This window comes from Plecotus auritus, assembly GCF_963455305.1.
Source record: "Plecotus auritus genome assembly, chromosome: 1".
Taxonomy (NCBI): Eukaryota; Metazoa; Chordata; class Mammalia; order Chiroptera; family Vespertilionidae; genus Plecotus; species Plecotus auritus.
The window spans coordinates 32459916-32476888 of NC_137770.1; the positions used below are offsets into that span (position 1 = coordinate 32459916).

Here is a 16973-nt window from a genome sequence, read left to right on the forward strand (position 1 = left end):
GAGTTATTTTATGTTCAAAGATAGCTACACTTAATTCCATAGAGAAAAGAGATCAAATGTGACTCTTGACCTCATATCTATAGTAATATAAGTAAAGGCTAAAAAAATCCCCAACAGAATAAAAGAGTTAATATAAGTTCCTTAAAGATCAGCATAATCTTTTAAGTTTAAAATCTCTATCATTCTACTTTAATTCTATTTTTGCTCTTACTAAAATAAAATATTACCATATAGTACTTGTGATAGCAAAGGGAATACAGTATCTAATGACCCATTCACATTTCCTTTTAGTTATTTTTCAAGTGGCTTCTCTTCATGGGATATAAACTTAGTCCAAGTAAAAGAAAGGGCATTAGAACTCACATTCTAAGCATTAAATGCATATATTTATTTATATATTCATATTGCACATCGGATCAATAAATGGCTATAAATAATGATTGTGAAATGCTTATATTATAAAGTTGCTGTGTATTTTTAGGTTGCTCTGAGATCAACTGTCTAATCAAATAATTAAATCAATAGATTCTCACTAATTTACACTTCTGTCTTTAACTTAAATGATATGTTATATGTTTTCCTCACTAAAGAAGATTTTAATCTAAGAGTTGCTAAAATAATAACAAATAACTAAACCATTAGATTGAGATGGATGTCAACATCTATGTCAACAAAATCATAGTTTCAAATAGACTAATTTAATGTAATAATAATGTACTATTAATTGAGCTTTTTTCATGACCAGATATCAATATATCTAATTACAAATTGGAATAGAAGTTACTAACTTGTGAGAACAACTTAATTTTAGAAATTCTACTGCTTAGTTTTATCAAATTAGTATTAGATGACAATTAATGAATATTAATTAATGATTGCAGATAATCACAAAAAAGAATAATTTTACATCTTAATAAACTGGGCTCTTCTCTGTGTTAGGATTGACAGCTTTTAGCGCTAACATAATATTTTTTAAAACTTTAAATATAATATGCAAAAAGAAAAAACTTGAAAGAAACTAATGTCCAACATTTGACTGGACAGGATACTAAGACTTTTAATTCTAGGGGGAAAATGGGGCAAACTTAAGTGTTAAAACTCAAGTTTCTTGGGTTTACCAGTCTATTGTAGTAATAAATAGTATGGAATTAATTTTATTTGCAACATTTTGGTGACTTTCTTACCTAGAGAGCATGCCCAGAGGTGTAACATTAAGTGATCCCATCAGCATTGCCAGGGCCATCCCTGGTGCTTCCCGTTCTATTACTTCTTTTGTGGCCTGTAATTAAAGATTAAATAGCAGACTGAGTGAAATTAGCCAAAAAGAAGGAATGCAGAGTAGTAAAATTAACTTCAATGTAAGTATAAACCATGCTTTTTCTAAACCACACTTTGTAGTTCCAGACTTTTTTTTTTTTAAGGCAGCAAGACTCAGTTCTTTGGGACCACTGAATAAAAGTCAAGAACCAAGACATCCAGGGAACTTTTACATTAGCAGACCTTTCCTATCTGTGACAATTCAGAAGTATTTGATAAAAGTCTCATCTCACCTAATAACCTAAATTTTAAAAGGAAGTCCCAGATTGCTATTAGGGCTCAATAGATTTCTAAGGGTAAGAAATTTGGGTAAATTTATTTTTGTCTATTACTCTTAAAATAGTCTCTCCCTGGAACCCTACGATCATTTTGTATCTCTCCTAGCTCTATAATTTTATGATATAATTAAAAGGAACTGAAGAAGTCACCAGTCAACTTTTCCCATGTATTGGGTAGAAAAAAACCCTCTGGGTTCCATTATCTTCAATATGAATTACCATCTATTTTAAAAATAATAAAAGTGATAGGCTTTATTTATATAACGGAAGTTTTAAGAGAGAACATTTTTAAGACAAGTGTGCTTAAATCTGGAATAAGCTAATGAAGGAGACAGGAAAATTTCATTTTCTAAAGGCAAATCAAAATCGGTATATATTATTCTGTGATGGTAAAGATATGAGAGTAAAATATATGATTTAATTAATTCCTAATTCTCTGTGAAATTTGCAAAACAAAGTATTCCAATAAATAAGAAAAATGCAAATGAAATAAAAAGTAAATTATGGAGTAATATAGAGAAAGGCCAATTAACTTTTAAGATGAATTGTTAGTTAACCCCTTATAACTATACAGAATAAAGTATGACTAGAATTGATGTAATCTACTGGTCTACTGAATCCCAGCATAATTCAATACAATGGCAGACATTTTAAAAGAAACTAATATACCAAAATAACTTTTCAATAAATTGTGCTTTAAAAATAGAGGGCCAGCAGATAGGAGAAAGGAAATTCTTAAATTCCTAAATTTAGAAGTTAATTACTTTCATTTAAATGCATAGCTAAAAATGGTCAAGCTAGCATTATCAGAATCTATCTTTTGTTTTCCAAATTCAAAATCTGGTATGATTTTGAGGTCTCTGGAGAAGAAACACTATTTCCATGTTAAAATGATGTATTCCAAAGTACAGTAGCATAGTTTATTTAAAGATAAGGGAAAAATATCAACATGTAGCTGAGAGGAAGTCTTTCATTTAAACAAATACTTTAAAGCACAATATTTATCCATCTCCACATTAGTTATTAAACACCTATGTACTAGGATGTATTCTATGCATTGATATTGCATTTAATGAAATCAAACTTATAAGAGTTTGTGTCAACTCACTGTCACCTGGCACATAAAAAACTCAATTGGCAAATTATATTTGAGAATCACATAAAAAATATGTAATTCATTAAATTTTCTACATACTCTTAAAATATGCAATTGAATTTGGTCAGATTACAGTGGTTTACCTTGATTGCCTCATCTCACTTTTCAAAGAATCGTTTTACTGGAATTTGCTTTTGTGGCATACAATTGAAGCCAATGAAATGGCTCAGTGCGACTCATACTCACATCAGAAAGTATCTGAGGCTAATGTTCACTACATTGCATTGTGATCCTCTTTAAGAGAATCTATAGAGAAATTTCCTCTTAAGTGTCACAAGTAAGAATGGGTCTTTTTCTGTGCTACCAGTTTGTTTTTAAATTATGATGCTTGTGTTATCCTTTAGAACAGAGGCAAATTTGTGGATACTGTTTTAGTATGCTTCCTGAACACAATCTAATTGCATCTTATTGTTCCTTGCCCTATTTTTTCACATTTATCTTGTTAAAAGTTGTGCTCTATGTGTTTGAATAAACCATCTTAATTATTTTTAGTGTATTAATAAATATATGGATGATGGATGGATTAATGATTTTTTTATACAAAGGTCTTCATCTTTTTCCAAACATAATTTAGGGAGGACAGTTAATTCTTTCTGAAGACTTCCTAGAGAATTTGGGCTTATAGACACAATTCTTGTGTATTTTAGAACAGAACAGAAAAGGAAATTATATACTGTGATGTCACTAAAAGGCACTGGTGTTCACAATGGTGATGGGGAGATTATCAGACTCTCTCTAGGACTAGACAAAAACCAACTTTTCAATAGAGTATCCATAAGTAATGCACAAATATGGTCTTTCTTACATCTATGTCAAATACATCTTTTCCATGAAACATCAGAACCTTCTACTTCCTTTTTCTTTTTCCTCTTAAGCTGTTTGGTGTAGCAGTAAAATCACCATCTGTGAGATCAGACAATACCACTACATAGCTAAGGTTGATGAGAATAAGGGCTGGATATATTGCAGCACCTAGCACAATACCCAACCTATACTATGTGTATTCAATAAATTTTGGTTGAATAAAAATATTATTGAATAAGTGATGCAATATACATTTGAAACTTGGCTTTATCACTTAATTGTTCTGTGCATTACAACAAAATGTTTAACTTTTCTGAGCTTTAGTGTACTTATGAATAAAATGGATATAATAGTAAAACATATCTACATCTTATGAGAAGTAAATGATATAAGTAAATTACCTATCACAGAGTAGGTATTCAATACATGTCAATTCTCTCTATGCCTCTACTTTCCAATTTGCCTTACATCCTTGCAGTTTTGATCTTACCAGTTAGAGAACAGGAATAATACAAAAAACCAGAAACCAAACCTAGAAACAGTGGTTGAGAACCAAAGATAAAGGAAAAGAGAATGGAGAGCAAGAACCTAAATCTTAGAATGTTGACAAGTGGGGGGCAGGAAGCAGAACACTGAAATAGTGGAATCTTAAGAGAACAAGAGGTCAAATGAAGTAGAAATTGGAAGTAGAGGAGGGCAAAAGCTGGTAAAGGCACAATTAGAAGGAAAAGAGCAAGAGAATAAAAGAGGAAAAAGTGATCTAAATTTTTTAAAAAATCCAAATGGTTAGGCTAGTTTCAATGTGTAGCTTTAACCTTTCAATCATATATACTAGTATGCAATAGATAATGAAGATTATATGTGCCTTTATTATTCAAATAGCTATCATTCATTATTAATAGACTAGAGGCCCGGGGCATAAAAATTCATGCACTGGAGGCGGGGTCCCTCAGCCCGGCCTGCCCCCTCTCATGGTCCGGGAGCCCTCAGGGGTGGGAGGCAACCTGGCGATCAGGGGAAGGCAATGCCCCCATCACACCTCTGCTGTTGCCACTGCCAGCAGTGCAAGCCTCAGCCAGCCCTGGTTACCTGAGTCTCGGGTGGGTCTGGGTGGCTGGGCAGCTGCCATCTGAGGATTGCCTGCATCTCGGGCTGGCCCTGGGTAGCTGAGGGGACTGGGCACCGCCATCTTGTGGCTGTGGGTGCTGCCATTTTTGAGGCCATGGCAGTCAATTAGCATATTACCTCCTTATTAGTTGTGGGTGCCGCCATCTTTGTGAGGGCATGATGGTCAATTAGCATATTCCCTCTTTATTAGATAGAATTCTTTCTATTTACTAACTATAATGTAACTTCCCTGAATGCTAAGATCATAATTTTCTATCCATGTGTTCCCAGGTCCCAGCACAGTGCAGTTAGTACCCACTAATATATGAATGAGGATTTATTAATCTTTGCAACGCGTGAGGGTCAATTAGCATATTCCCTCTTTATTAGATAGGATTATTCATAATCAATGGAAAAAGATGCCGTTAAAACTTTAAAACCATTTTTTTAAATTTGCTTAATGTTTCTACTTTCTCATACATTAATTTGATTATTACATTATTTTTTTCCTTGAACAATAGTAGAAATTTATATTTCTACTTCAGATATAACCTTTCTGAACTAGTAGTGTCTAAAATAATGATGTTTAATTAGATTTAACTATTCCCTGTAAATAAGACATTTTTTCTTTTAACTTCTAAATACTTTCTAAACTATGAAAATTCAGTCTCCTATAAAAAATTGCTTACTGTGATCTTATTTTTTTACCCTTGACACTTTGAAGATAACATTTAAGTTAGAAAGATGCTTCAAAGACTGCTCAAGTTGCAAAAAAAAATAGAGTGTCATAAACAATGATTCGATAGGTAGGGAACTTGTCAATGAAATTGAGTTCCATTTTTAACTTCACAGAAAAAAATGACCTTAAAAAATGTTATTGTTAACAAGCAATCACGTTTAAGTAAGTACAGGACACATAGCAGCTACATGTAAATGGGTAGAAATTTCTTACATTCATGGTGATTGTGAAAAATCACTTTTACTTACTTTTATAGACATTTATTAACAGACCATAATTTGTATTAATATTTACATGCTTATACTCAACTATGTAGGTTTAATAAAATACCTTCCTAACAATTACTACAGTGCTCTTCGCTGATTAATCTTAAGTAACAAAGAATATCTTTGAAACACCATCTAATGGCTACTAATAATGTAAAGCTACCAAGGTAGGATCTGGTTAGAGGAGTAGTTCTCTAACTTTAGTGTGCATCAGAATCTTCTAGAGGTGTTGAACAACACTGATTGCTGGGCCCCACCCAAAGACCTTGATTCAGAATGTCTGACTAGAGCCTCAAAATATGCATTTATAAGAGGTTATGCTTGTGATGATAGTCAGAGGACCACACTTTGAAAAACACACGGTGAAGGACGTAATGAGGTTGATTCATGATAATGTGTGCTATTTGATCTAATCTTCATAATCACCTTATATTCAACTTTGTAAAGTAGACTGAAATAATTGTTAGGATATTTCATAAGAGCAAAATGTAGACCTAGTGAGAAGATAAATTTGTTAAAAATAAGCAGTATAATGCCATCCAATTAAATTTTCCTTACTCTATTCATTGAAGGGCAAACATATTAATTTTATTTTACACTTTTATAAAAGTTATAATAAACTAACAGTTCAGAGCCTGCCCCTTTAAGTATACTATGGTACAGAGAAGCTATCTTTAATATATTTTTTCTCAGGACTACATAGACATGATATATAAAATTTACATGTATGACTAACTCCTAAGGATGCTCAAGGAATACTAGATAATAAATCTTCTTTTTCGTCTCATTTAAGAAACAGAGCAAAATGAAAGTAAGAGACACATTATTATAAGGGCAGCTTTAAATTTATTTTAATTAATCAAAAGTTCATTTGTAGATTTTGTAATTTTATATTAGCTGCAAACACCTTTCAAACAATCATAACACATCACTGTCTCATAACAGTGTGACTAAAGCAGTTAAACACTACTGCAACAAGAAGGAGAAGATGCAACCCAGGATATAGGTAGTTATCCCAGTTTTACTTGGAAGATATGATCTGGTTGGTAATGTATGTTTTCCCTTGGAGTTTTAGGCTTCTTAAATATATATATATTCTTCCACTCCTGGAAGAAGCAGAAAGCTTTTCAAAATGGATATACTTTATTTTGTTTTTCAAAGTTGTACAATATTTAAATAAGATCTGGTTATGATAAAAGATCAAGGGAGACTGTATAATTATATAGAGAAAGCAAGAAAAAAAAAGTAAAAATTTAAGTACTGTAGCCAATTTCATCTTCTATTCCATTCAATGAACATATACTTTGCAGTGAGCATGAGATGCTGAGTTACCAGTAAGTCTGCTATTTCTCCAGTTCACCTCAGTTTCCATAAGCATCACTGAGTTATCATATCACTGTGCTAAGTAAGATTATGATGTTCAAAGATAAGTATTTCTTGTATAACATGGCCTCTAAAACAAGCGAAGCAATTTATCTGAGTCAACAAAAGGATTTATTTCGATTTTAGAATTGTTGGGCTACTGAGAATATATCTTTCTATAATACTACTACATCACAGTTACTTTATCAATGAAAAATCTCTCCCTGCTTGCTAACATTTAGATCCCAACCTCTGCTAAATAACTAACTTATTTAGTATAGTGATGAATGCTACTTAGCTTCAAAACATTTTTCTTCACCCAGTTATTTTTCACATTGTTTCCCTCCTTTATCTAAAAATCCTATCTAATAAAGAGGGAATATGCAAATTGAACATCATGCCCTCACAAAGATGGTGGCACCCACAGCCAGTAAGGAGGGAATATGCTAATTGACTGCCACACCCTCTAAGATGGCAGTGCCCACAGCCACAAGGTGGTGGCACCCAGTCCCCTCAGCCTCGCTGGGGTGGCAGGCATGCGGCAGGGCTGGACCCGCCCCTAGGTGGATCCGGCCACCCCGCGCGCCTGCCTTCGGAGTCCCCCAGTCCCCTCAGCCCCCTAGCCTCCCAGGGCCGGCCCAAAGCACAGGCAAGCCTCAGATGTTGGCTGCCCAGCTGCCCAGGGTGGGCCTGAAGCACAGACAAGCCTCGGATGTCGGCTCCCCAGCCGCCCAGGGCTGCCTGAGGCTCAGGTAACCAGGACCAGCCGAGGCTTGCGCTGCTGGCAGTGACAGCAGCAGAGGTGTGATGGGGGCATCGCCTTCCCCTGATCACCGGGTCGCCTCCTGCCCTTGAGGGCTCCCGGACTGTGAGAGGGGGCAGGCCGGGCTGAGGGATCCCCCTCCAGTGCATGAATTTAATAAATATTTAAAAATTATCACACACATATTTTTATGGCATAGAATTTTGGGCTGATATTTTAGAATCAAGATTTGTAATTTAAGATCTGAGGATCACAGACTCTTTCAGAACCTCTAGATGACGGTGCTCAGAGCAAGGTAGGTCACTATCTGAAAAAAGTATATGTCACCTTCAAGTTTCAGATTGAAAAGAAGTCAAAATAGAGTCCATCCTTGAACAACAGCAACAACAGACTGCACTTCATAAAACTAAGGGTAATGTATATGTGTATGTGTGTGCACACATGCACACACGTTCTAGGATTGGAATTGAGTTCCTCAGGCTGAGGCTATAGGCAACTGAAGAGTTGACTTTATTAGGGCAGCTGGTGGGACTGAGGAGGAAGAAGTTGGTTGCCCATTACTTGGTCAAAATGGGTGGAAATAAACATCCCTACTAACACACAAACAAACATACACATGCATGCCTAAGGCTGCTCATTTATAATTTTCTCTTTCGATGCTACCTCAATGTTCATTTTAGCTGAATCATCTGCTCTAGAAATTGTACCCTTAAGTGTGGCTCAAGATATGCAAGAACCAAACCAAATTCACAAGAATCACCCAATAAAGGATATCTAACAATTCAGGTTTATAAAACAAACCTAAAGATTTGATAACCAGGCAATATTATTTTATATTAAGATAATTATGAACACTGTTAACTCAAGTCCTGTCTTCACAGAATAAAAAGCAAGTATCTAAGAGCAGAGGGTACCCAAAACAGGAACATTGAGTGGAGCAAATGGAAACTGCCATTTTGTTCAGCACTGTAATAGGAAGGGCAGACTTCTAACCAAATTTGCTTCTAGGGAAAGAAGAGAAAACAAAAAATAGGTGTGGATATGGGGGGTAGGGGAGATGACACCACTAGATTATGTCACATCCTAGCTCCCAAAAGTTCTTCTTCTTTCTTTTATTAATGTAGATTGACCAGAAGCTACCAGACATTTTGTAATTTTCTCTGAATAATTTTCATATATCTCAGCTTCTGCAAATTCTGTTTTTTAAACCTTTTTATATCACAAAATGATGGTCTATATAAGGAATATTTTCCTTAATCTTCTTGACCTGTCTCTGATTGCCAGCAGCAATGACAAGAAAACATCAGAGAGAAACAGCACTGTTTCAAAAGGATGGAATCAGAAAAAAAAAAAAAAAATTATGGCTATTAATTTTCAGCATCTCAAAATAAATCTGACCTAAATAAATCAGGGCAAATGTAGTTCTATTCTTAAAGTTATTTATAAAACTGTTCTTGTGTCATCACAGAGGTATTCAGAAAGCTAAATAAATAGCAATTAATAGAAATCCAAAATATTAGCCTGTTAAAAGCAGTAAAGATTATATAAAACAAATGACTAATGTTATGGCTCATCATAACAGAAAAGTAACCTTACAATTACTCAGGTGCTACCTCAGAACAATATGTTTGAGTCTAATATGATATATTCTGAATATAAATCTTTAAAGATAAAAGGGCACTGTTTTTGGTTCAACTATGAATAACTATGACATGAGGCTCAAAAATGAGTGAGTTTCAACACTGACATATTAAGATTGTTCTATGGATGCTCAAGATTTTCCAAAGTTTTCCAACTAAGTGGAACAATAAAATTATTATAAGTGAGAGGCCAAATCATGTAAGAATACAATTTTTAATATATTATTTTCATATTAAATATATACTATTTTTGTTTATTTCTAGTCTGCAGAGGCAAGATTTTTTAAAGGAAAGAAAAGGGGAAAAATAGATACAGAGGCAAAGAAGCATTGAACAGACTGTCAAACTACAGTGGGAAGGCAGAGGAGGTTTTGGGGCGGGGGGGGGACTGTAAGAGATCAACTGAAGGACTTGGACGCATGCATATAAGCATAACCAATGGATAAAAGACACTGGGGGGTGGGGCAGGTAAAGGCATGTACTGGGGGGAAGGGGAGGCTGGGGGGAGGCCAATGGGGAAAAAAAAAGAGAGACATATGTACTACTATTTGTAATACTTCAAACAATTAAAAAATAAATTAATTAAAAAAATAAAATATACTATTTTTATTATGTGATGGAAGATTTAAAAAACTGGTCCCCAAAACATTAAAGTGAGAATGCAGGTAGCATTAGAAAAATTTAAAGTATTGAATACATTAGGAAGAGAAAATAATACAATCTTAGATATTTAATTCACTTTTTGAAACAAAATTATTTTATTTAAATATTAGTAAATTAAGAAAGTCAAATATGATTACTAGATATAAGTATATAACACACTTGGAAATTAATTCTTTTTTGTATCTAAATCAAATCTATATATATAAAACCCTAAGCGACCGGATGACTGGCAGGCAGGTAGCTATGACGCGCACTGACCAGCAGCGGGCAGACACTCAATGCACAGGCATGGAAACATGGAACAGACTGATGAATCTCACAAGGAAGGGGGTTGGGGGGGAGGGTGGGAAGAGATTAACGAATCCATGCACTGGGCCTCTAGTTCCTATATAAGTGATTTGTCCTTCTTTGGTTACTTTTAAAACCATTGCCTTTTCTCCATTCTTTCTTTTTTGGGCTATGATGAATATGCTTTGGTATTTCTCATTTCATTCTCCATACCTATGTCTCTCTTATATCCCCATTAAATCATCTCTCTATGTAATTTTTCCAATATGAATTAAAAAATAGTAATTTCCTCAGATAAATATTTCAGTGTGTGAATTCTCTCTTCTGCTGGTCTAATCTGCTGTTTTATCTATTCATCAATTTTTTAAACTTACATTTTCTTATTTCTAAGAATCCCATTGTCCCCAAAATTGCTCATTTATAAATGATGATCTCATGTTATATCTTTATTTTTGTTAGTCTGTTTTTGTTCTTTTGGACATTTCACCATAGGCAGGTTAAACATATATCCTGGCTTGCCAGGGACAGTTTGATGTGCTTCTGTTGTGTCTGCTAAACCTGTCTGGTTTAGCATTTGTCCTAAACAAAAGTTCCCCAGTATGAACAATAAATGACAACAGTCACCTAATTCTTAGATGTCCTATACTTTTGTATTTGACAGTTCTAGCAGTTGTCATGTCTTTCAGTCCATCTATTGAATAATGGAGTTGCTGACTTGTGGTTGGTGAGTTTTAGTAGTGTATTCATTACTTGATCTTAATCTGTTGAGAATACTGCTGAATTAAACTGGGGAATTTCCTTTGGAAAAAAATTATTTTTGTTTCTATATTTAGCCAGAGGCACCACTGACAGTTTCCACTTCAGCCTCCAACAGGTTCTCAGTCTCAGGGAATCCCAGGCTGAACTTTACACACTCCTGCTTATCCAAGGATAAGTGTCTCACCAGCAGTGCTGCTACAGTCATCTGTCCCAAGGCACCTTCTGTCTCTCCCAAGTCGGCTTCCTACAGTAGTGGCCAATGCTCCCTGCTGCTCTGACTTCCAACTCATGGTATTTTGGGGGAGAATGTAAATCTAAATACTGACAGTACCTGTCATTTTACAGAGTATGCCTCAGAGGATCTGTCCTTTTACTGGGTTAAGTTTTTCTATAGTGGGAAGGTTTTTCAAAGTACTAAATCAATGATTATTTCAGACCATACCTCTTTGTAAACTGCTTTATTCCCTTATGAAATGGATGTCTTTTATATCATTACACTGACATTTTTGACACATTGCAGACTGCCCTACAGAGAGATGGTACCAATTTATCTTCTCAACAATAATGTACTTTTCACACAAACCTTGCCAATTCCAGGCAATCTCAATTTTAAGTAGTTATTTAACTGGTGTGTACAAAACAACAGAATATTTTTAAAAGTTACATTACTTACCAATTATAACAAGTACATATTTAAAAGCAACTTGCAACTTTTTGCTTGCAAATTGTCTGTTTATATCCTTTGCCTACTTTCTATATTGATGGATATGTTCTTCCTATTGAATTATAATAAAACTTTATATACTGAAAATATTAAACTGTTGGCAGTTAAATCTATTGCAAATATTAATTTTTAAGTTTGACATTTGTAAAAATTTTTGCTTAGCTGATATTTCCATGAAGAGGTTTGAAATTGCTTATATAGGAGATTCTATAAGTATTGTTATTATATTTTCTGAGTTTCATGTCTCAACTAGAAAGGTTTCTCTTACCTAGAGATCATAAACATAACCTATTAATTTTAAAATCATAAACTTAGTTTTTTATGTTAAATGCTTAGTCCATGTTAAAGTTCTTCATCTTCCAAAACATTGATAGGCAGTGCTACGTTACCAAAAGCTAACTGTACTGATTCTCTAGGTCCGTGGTCGGCAAACTGCGGCTCTTTGGCCCCTTTAGTGTGGCTCTTCCACAAAATACCACGGCCTAGGCAAATCTATTTTGAAGAAGTGGCGTTAGAAGAAGTTTAAGTTTAAAAAATTTGGCTCTCAAAAGAAATTTCAATCGTTGTACTGTTTATATTTGGCTCTGTTGACTAATGAGTTTGCCGACCACTGCTCTAGGTCACAAATAGGCAACTAGCTTTGCCACTATCTTACATAGCAATCAATACATCTTTGAAGTGATGCTACTGGGGAATTTTCTGACTCACTGGCTTTATTCTCTTAAGGAATGCATACACAAACAAATTCAAATGCAGTAATTGCCCCATCTAGAAATAACTACTGGAACTCAATTAATTTCATTCCAGACAATTTCCTTCTTATTCATACAGATGCAATATTTTAACTCCTTTCTTCCTTCCATCTCCTCACTCTTGCTTTTAACATACACATACACACACAGAGACACACACACCCTCTCTCATTTTTTCTTCCTGAGCTAAAAACAATTTTATTCATGACTAAATGTATAAATTTTGTGAAAAGTAAAACTCATGAAATCTGAAACAACAAAAAGGAAGATGAAGTTTTTTTTTTTTTTAAATATATTTTATTGATTTTTTACAGAGAGGAAGGAAGAGGGATAGATAGCCAGAAACATCGATGAGAGAGAAACATCAATCAGCTGCCTCCTGCACACCTCCTCCTGGGGATGTGCCCGCAACCAAGTTACATGCCCTTGACCGGAATCGAACCTGGGACCTTTCAGTCCGCAGGCTGACGCTCTATCCACCGAGCCAAACTGGTTTTGGCAGGAAGATGAAGTTTTAAATTAAAACAAAAAAAGGCCAATGCATTATTCAGTCTGTTACCAATCTTCCTACAGATTCTCCATAAAGATTTCCATCAATTTATTCATTTTCAATTATATCTATTCTTCTACAAGTGTGAACACTAAAGATAAATTTGGACATTATTTTGAATTCAATTTTAATTACTGCGTAGAATTCTATTTATTTTCATTGCTCAAATTTTGTATTTCAGTAACACACACAAGTTTTTGAAGGCTAGCTCTGAAAACTATCCTCTGCAATATTCATACCCAGTTAGTAAAAAAGTGCTATAAATTCTATCCTGAGAGAGCCATCTATCCCTCTCTAATCTCGCCTGCATTTAGGTTCTCAACATCTTTTGTTTGAATATTCCAATAACCTCCTGACTGGTGTTATAACTAAGTTTACTCTCATTCAACCCATTCTCTACTCTGCTGCCAAAGTGGTCTTTCTGAATTTCAAAAATCATTAAATTCACTGCTGTTAACATCTTTCAAAAAAATCTTAATTTTTTTTTTCCACAGGAAAATCCAATTGCCTTTTATGTCACACAGTCTCCATAATTTGACCCTATCTACATCTCTAGGTTCTCTCCTGCCACTTCCATCTCAAAACCCAGTCTGCAGCCCCACTGATCTACTGGAAGAGTTAAGATTTTAGCCATTGTGCCTTTATAGAATTGATAAATTCTTCACAGTAGATTAATAAATATTGGCTTATTTCTACAATGGACTATTGTATGATAATGAGAATGAACAACTACATATAACGATACGAATCGATTTTACAAAACATAATGTTGAGCAAGAGGATCCAGACACAAAAGATTACATACTATATGGTTTTATTGATATAAAGTTTAGTAAAAACAAAATAACCTATAATACTAAAAGTCAGAAGAGTAGTTACTTTTGACAGTTGGGCTGTAACTGAAAGGGAGCACAAGAAGGTCTTCTGGGATGCTGATAACATCCTGGTGTCTTGATTTGGAAGTTGCTGGTTACATAAGTATATGTTTGTTTTTTGAAAATCCATTAAGCTATAACTATACTATTAGTGTGTTTTTTGTAAATTTAAGTAAAAGATAAATAGTACAAATAACAGTAACAACAAAAACAGTTCCAGTATCACTTCTTTGAAATTTTTTCTAATTCCCTCAGGCATACTTTATATCTTGCTTCTTTCACATACACAACATTACTATATTCATGATCATGTTATATTTTATTTATCTAACTAGAGGCCTGATGCACGGATTCGTGCATTGGTGGGGTCTCTCGGCCTGGTCTGTGCCCTCTCACAATCCGGGACCCCCTCGGGGGATGTCAGACTGCCGGTTTCCACCTGATCCCCACAGGCTAGGCCAAGGGACCACACCAGTGCATGAATCTGTGCACCGGGACTCTAGAATGTATTTAAGATTTTGGTTAATCTCTTCCCATCCTCCCTCCTTCCCCCTCCCCTCTGAGATTCATTCAGTCTGTTTCATGTTTCCAATGCCTGTGCATTGAGTATCTTTCCCCCGGTGGTCAGTGAGCATTACAGCTACCAGTTGAACAGTCAAATGGTTGCTTAGGCTTTTATATATGGACTAGAGGCCCGGTGCATGAAAATCCATCACTGGACGGGAGGGGGGGGGCCCTCAGCCCGGCCTGCCCCCTCTCACAGTGCAGGAGCCCTCAGGGGCGGGAGGTGACCCGGCGATCAGGGGAAGGCGATGCCCCGATCACACCTCTGCTGCTGCCACTGCCAGCAGCGCAAGCCTCGGCCAGCCTTGGTTACCTGAGCCTTGAGCGGCCCTGGGTGGCTGGGCAGCCGCCATCTGAGGCTTGCCTGTGCCTTGGGCCGACCCTGGGCGGTTGAGAAGACTGGGGGACTCCAGAGGCAGGTGCGCAGAATGACGGGCCCGTCAGGGGGCGGGCCAGACCTTGCCGCGTGCCTGCCGCCCCAGTAAGGCTGATGGAACTGAGTGCTGCCATCTTGTGGCTGTGGGCGCCGCCATCTTTGAGGGTGTGGCAGTCAATTAGCATATTCCCTCCTTATTGGCTGTGGGCGCTGCCATCCTTGAGGGCGGGGCAGTCAATTAGCATATTTCCTCTTTATTAGATAGGAGGACTAGAGGCCCAGTGCATGAAATTTGTGCACTTGGGGGGGGGGTCTTGGCCTGCGCCCTCTTGCAGTCCAGGACCCTTCAGGGGATGTCCGACTGCCGGCTTGTGGCTGGATGGCCTTCTGCTGTTGCACAGCCTGTTGCTTGAGCTTCAGCAGCTGCTGCACGTGCACAGGCTGGGCCATCACAATCTGTCTTGCAAACACCATCAAGTGGGTGAGTCAAGCACGAAGGCAGGTTCACCCTGAGTTCCCTAGGCTTCCCTTAGTCACTGACTTATTCAGACTGACAGCCTTCTACAGAGAACAGCACTGGGAATAGGCCTAAGCCGGCAGTTGGACATCCCTCTCGCAGTCCGGGACCCCTCAGGGGATGTAGCAGTGCGCCAAGTGGCAAGTGGCCAGGGAGTAGCTGGGTGCCATGCTGCTTGTGCTCATCCTGGCCCACTGTGCCTGCTGCCACCGCTTGGTAGTGCTGCCATGGAGTTGGGAGAGGCTCCCGACGTGGCAGCTACGCTCGCCAGCCGTGAGCCCAGCTTCTGGCTGAGCGGTGCTGCCCCTGTGGGAGTGCACTGACCACCAGGGGAAAGCTCCTGCATTGAGTGTCTGACTGGAGTGGTCAGTGCACATCATAGCAACTGGCTATTCTGGTCATTCCACTGTAACGGTTGCTTAGGCTTTTATAATATAGTTTCTTTCTATTTATTAACTATAATGTAACTTCCCTGAATGCTAAGATCATAACTTTCTATCCAGGTGTTCCCAGGTCCCAGCACAGTACAGTTAGTGAGTACTCATTAATATATGAATGAGGATTTATTAATTTCTGTACTATTAACATTTGGGCCAGAGGATTCTTTTTTGTAGAGGCTGCCTAGTACATTGTAGGATATTTAGAAGCTTTCCTGGCCTCTGCTAAAAATATGTCAGTAGCACCCTTCCAGTTGTGACAACCAAAAACATCACCAGGCACTGTGAAATAGTCCCTGGGGATCAAAAATGCCCTTGACTGAGAATCATTTACATAAATAAATTTTTCTGTGGAAAAATACAAGCCAAGTGTTACACAACTCACTTACCAAAAAAGTTTGGTCCTGAAATGGTTTGCATGTTAGTGGAGACTAAAAAAATACACTCTTTTGAGGAAAGTTAAGCTCTGTCTGTCAGAAAATGTTTATAAAATGCTTTAAATTCCTAGATAATCAACTATAACTCATATTAATTGCGTGCCAGAATATTGTTTTCATTGGAATTCTTATGCAGAAAAATAATTTGTGCCAAATAATTTGCAATTAGTAGTATATTTGGTATTTTAAAAAATGACTGCTAATAGTAGCTATGTATATTCAGTCCTAATTATAAATTATTTTCTAAGGTTTGTTATTTATGAATAAAACATTCTTTCTAAAATATTAAAGTTCAATATTTTTCTATCCATAAAGTATTATCATAAATATTCTATAAGAAAAGAATAGTTAGAAAATAAACTATTGTGCATCAGCTATTAAAAAGACTTGCAAAGGGTTTTCTTGTTAGAAAATAATGTGTTTGTATTTTATTAACTGCACTAGAGGCCCAGTGCACGAAATTCGTGCACTGAGGGGGGGGCGGTCCTTCAGCCCAGCCTGCGCCCTCACGCAGTCTGGAACCCCTCGTTCCTTACCGCCCGCCTGCTTACTGCTCCTTAACGCTCAGCTGGGTGCTCTTTAGTGCTGCCACAGAGGCG

General features: G+C 36.6%; 1 protein-coding gene across 23 annotated transcripts in view; it reads right to left on the minus strand.

Annotated features, from left to right (window-relative positions):
* Positions 1 to 16973, minus strand: part of GPHN (gephyrin) — a 439592-nt gene that overhangs the window by 212045 nt on the left and 210574 nt on the right. For all 23 annotated transcript variants that reach the window (XM_080684045.1, XM_080684039.1, XM_080684042.1 and 20 more), the window contains one exon: positions 1185 to 1279. In XM_080684045.1, the coding sequence (XP_080540171.1) occupies positions 1185 to 1279 (95 nt within the window). The remainder of the gene's footprint in view (positions 1 to 1184; positions 1280 to 16973) is intronic.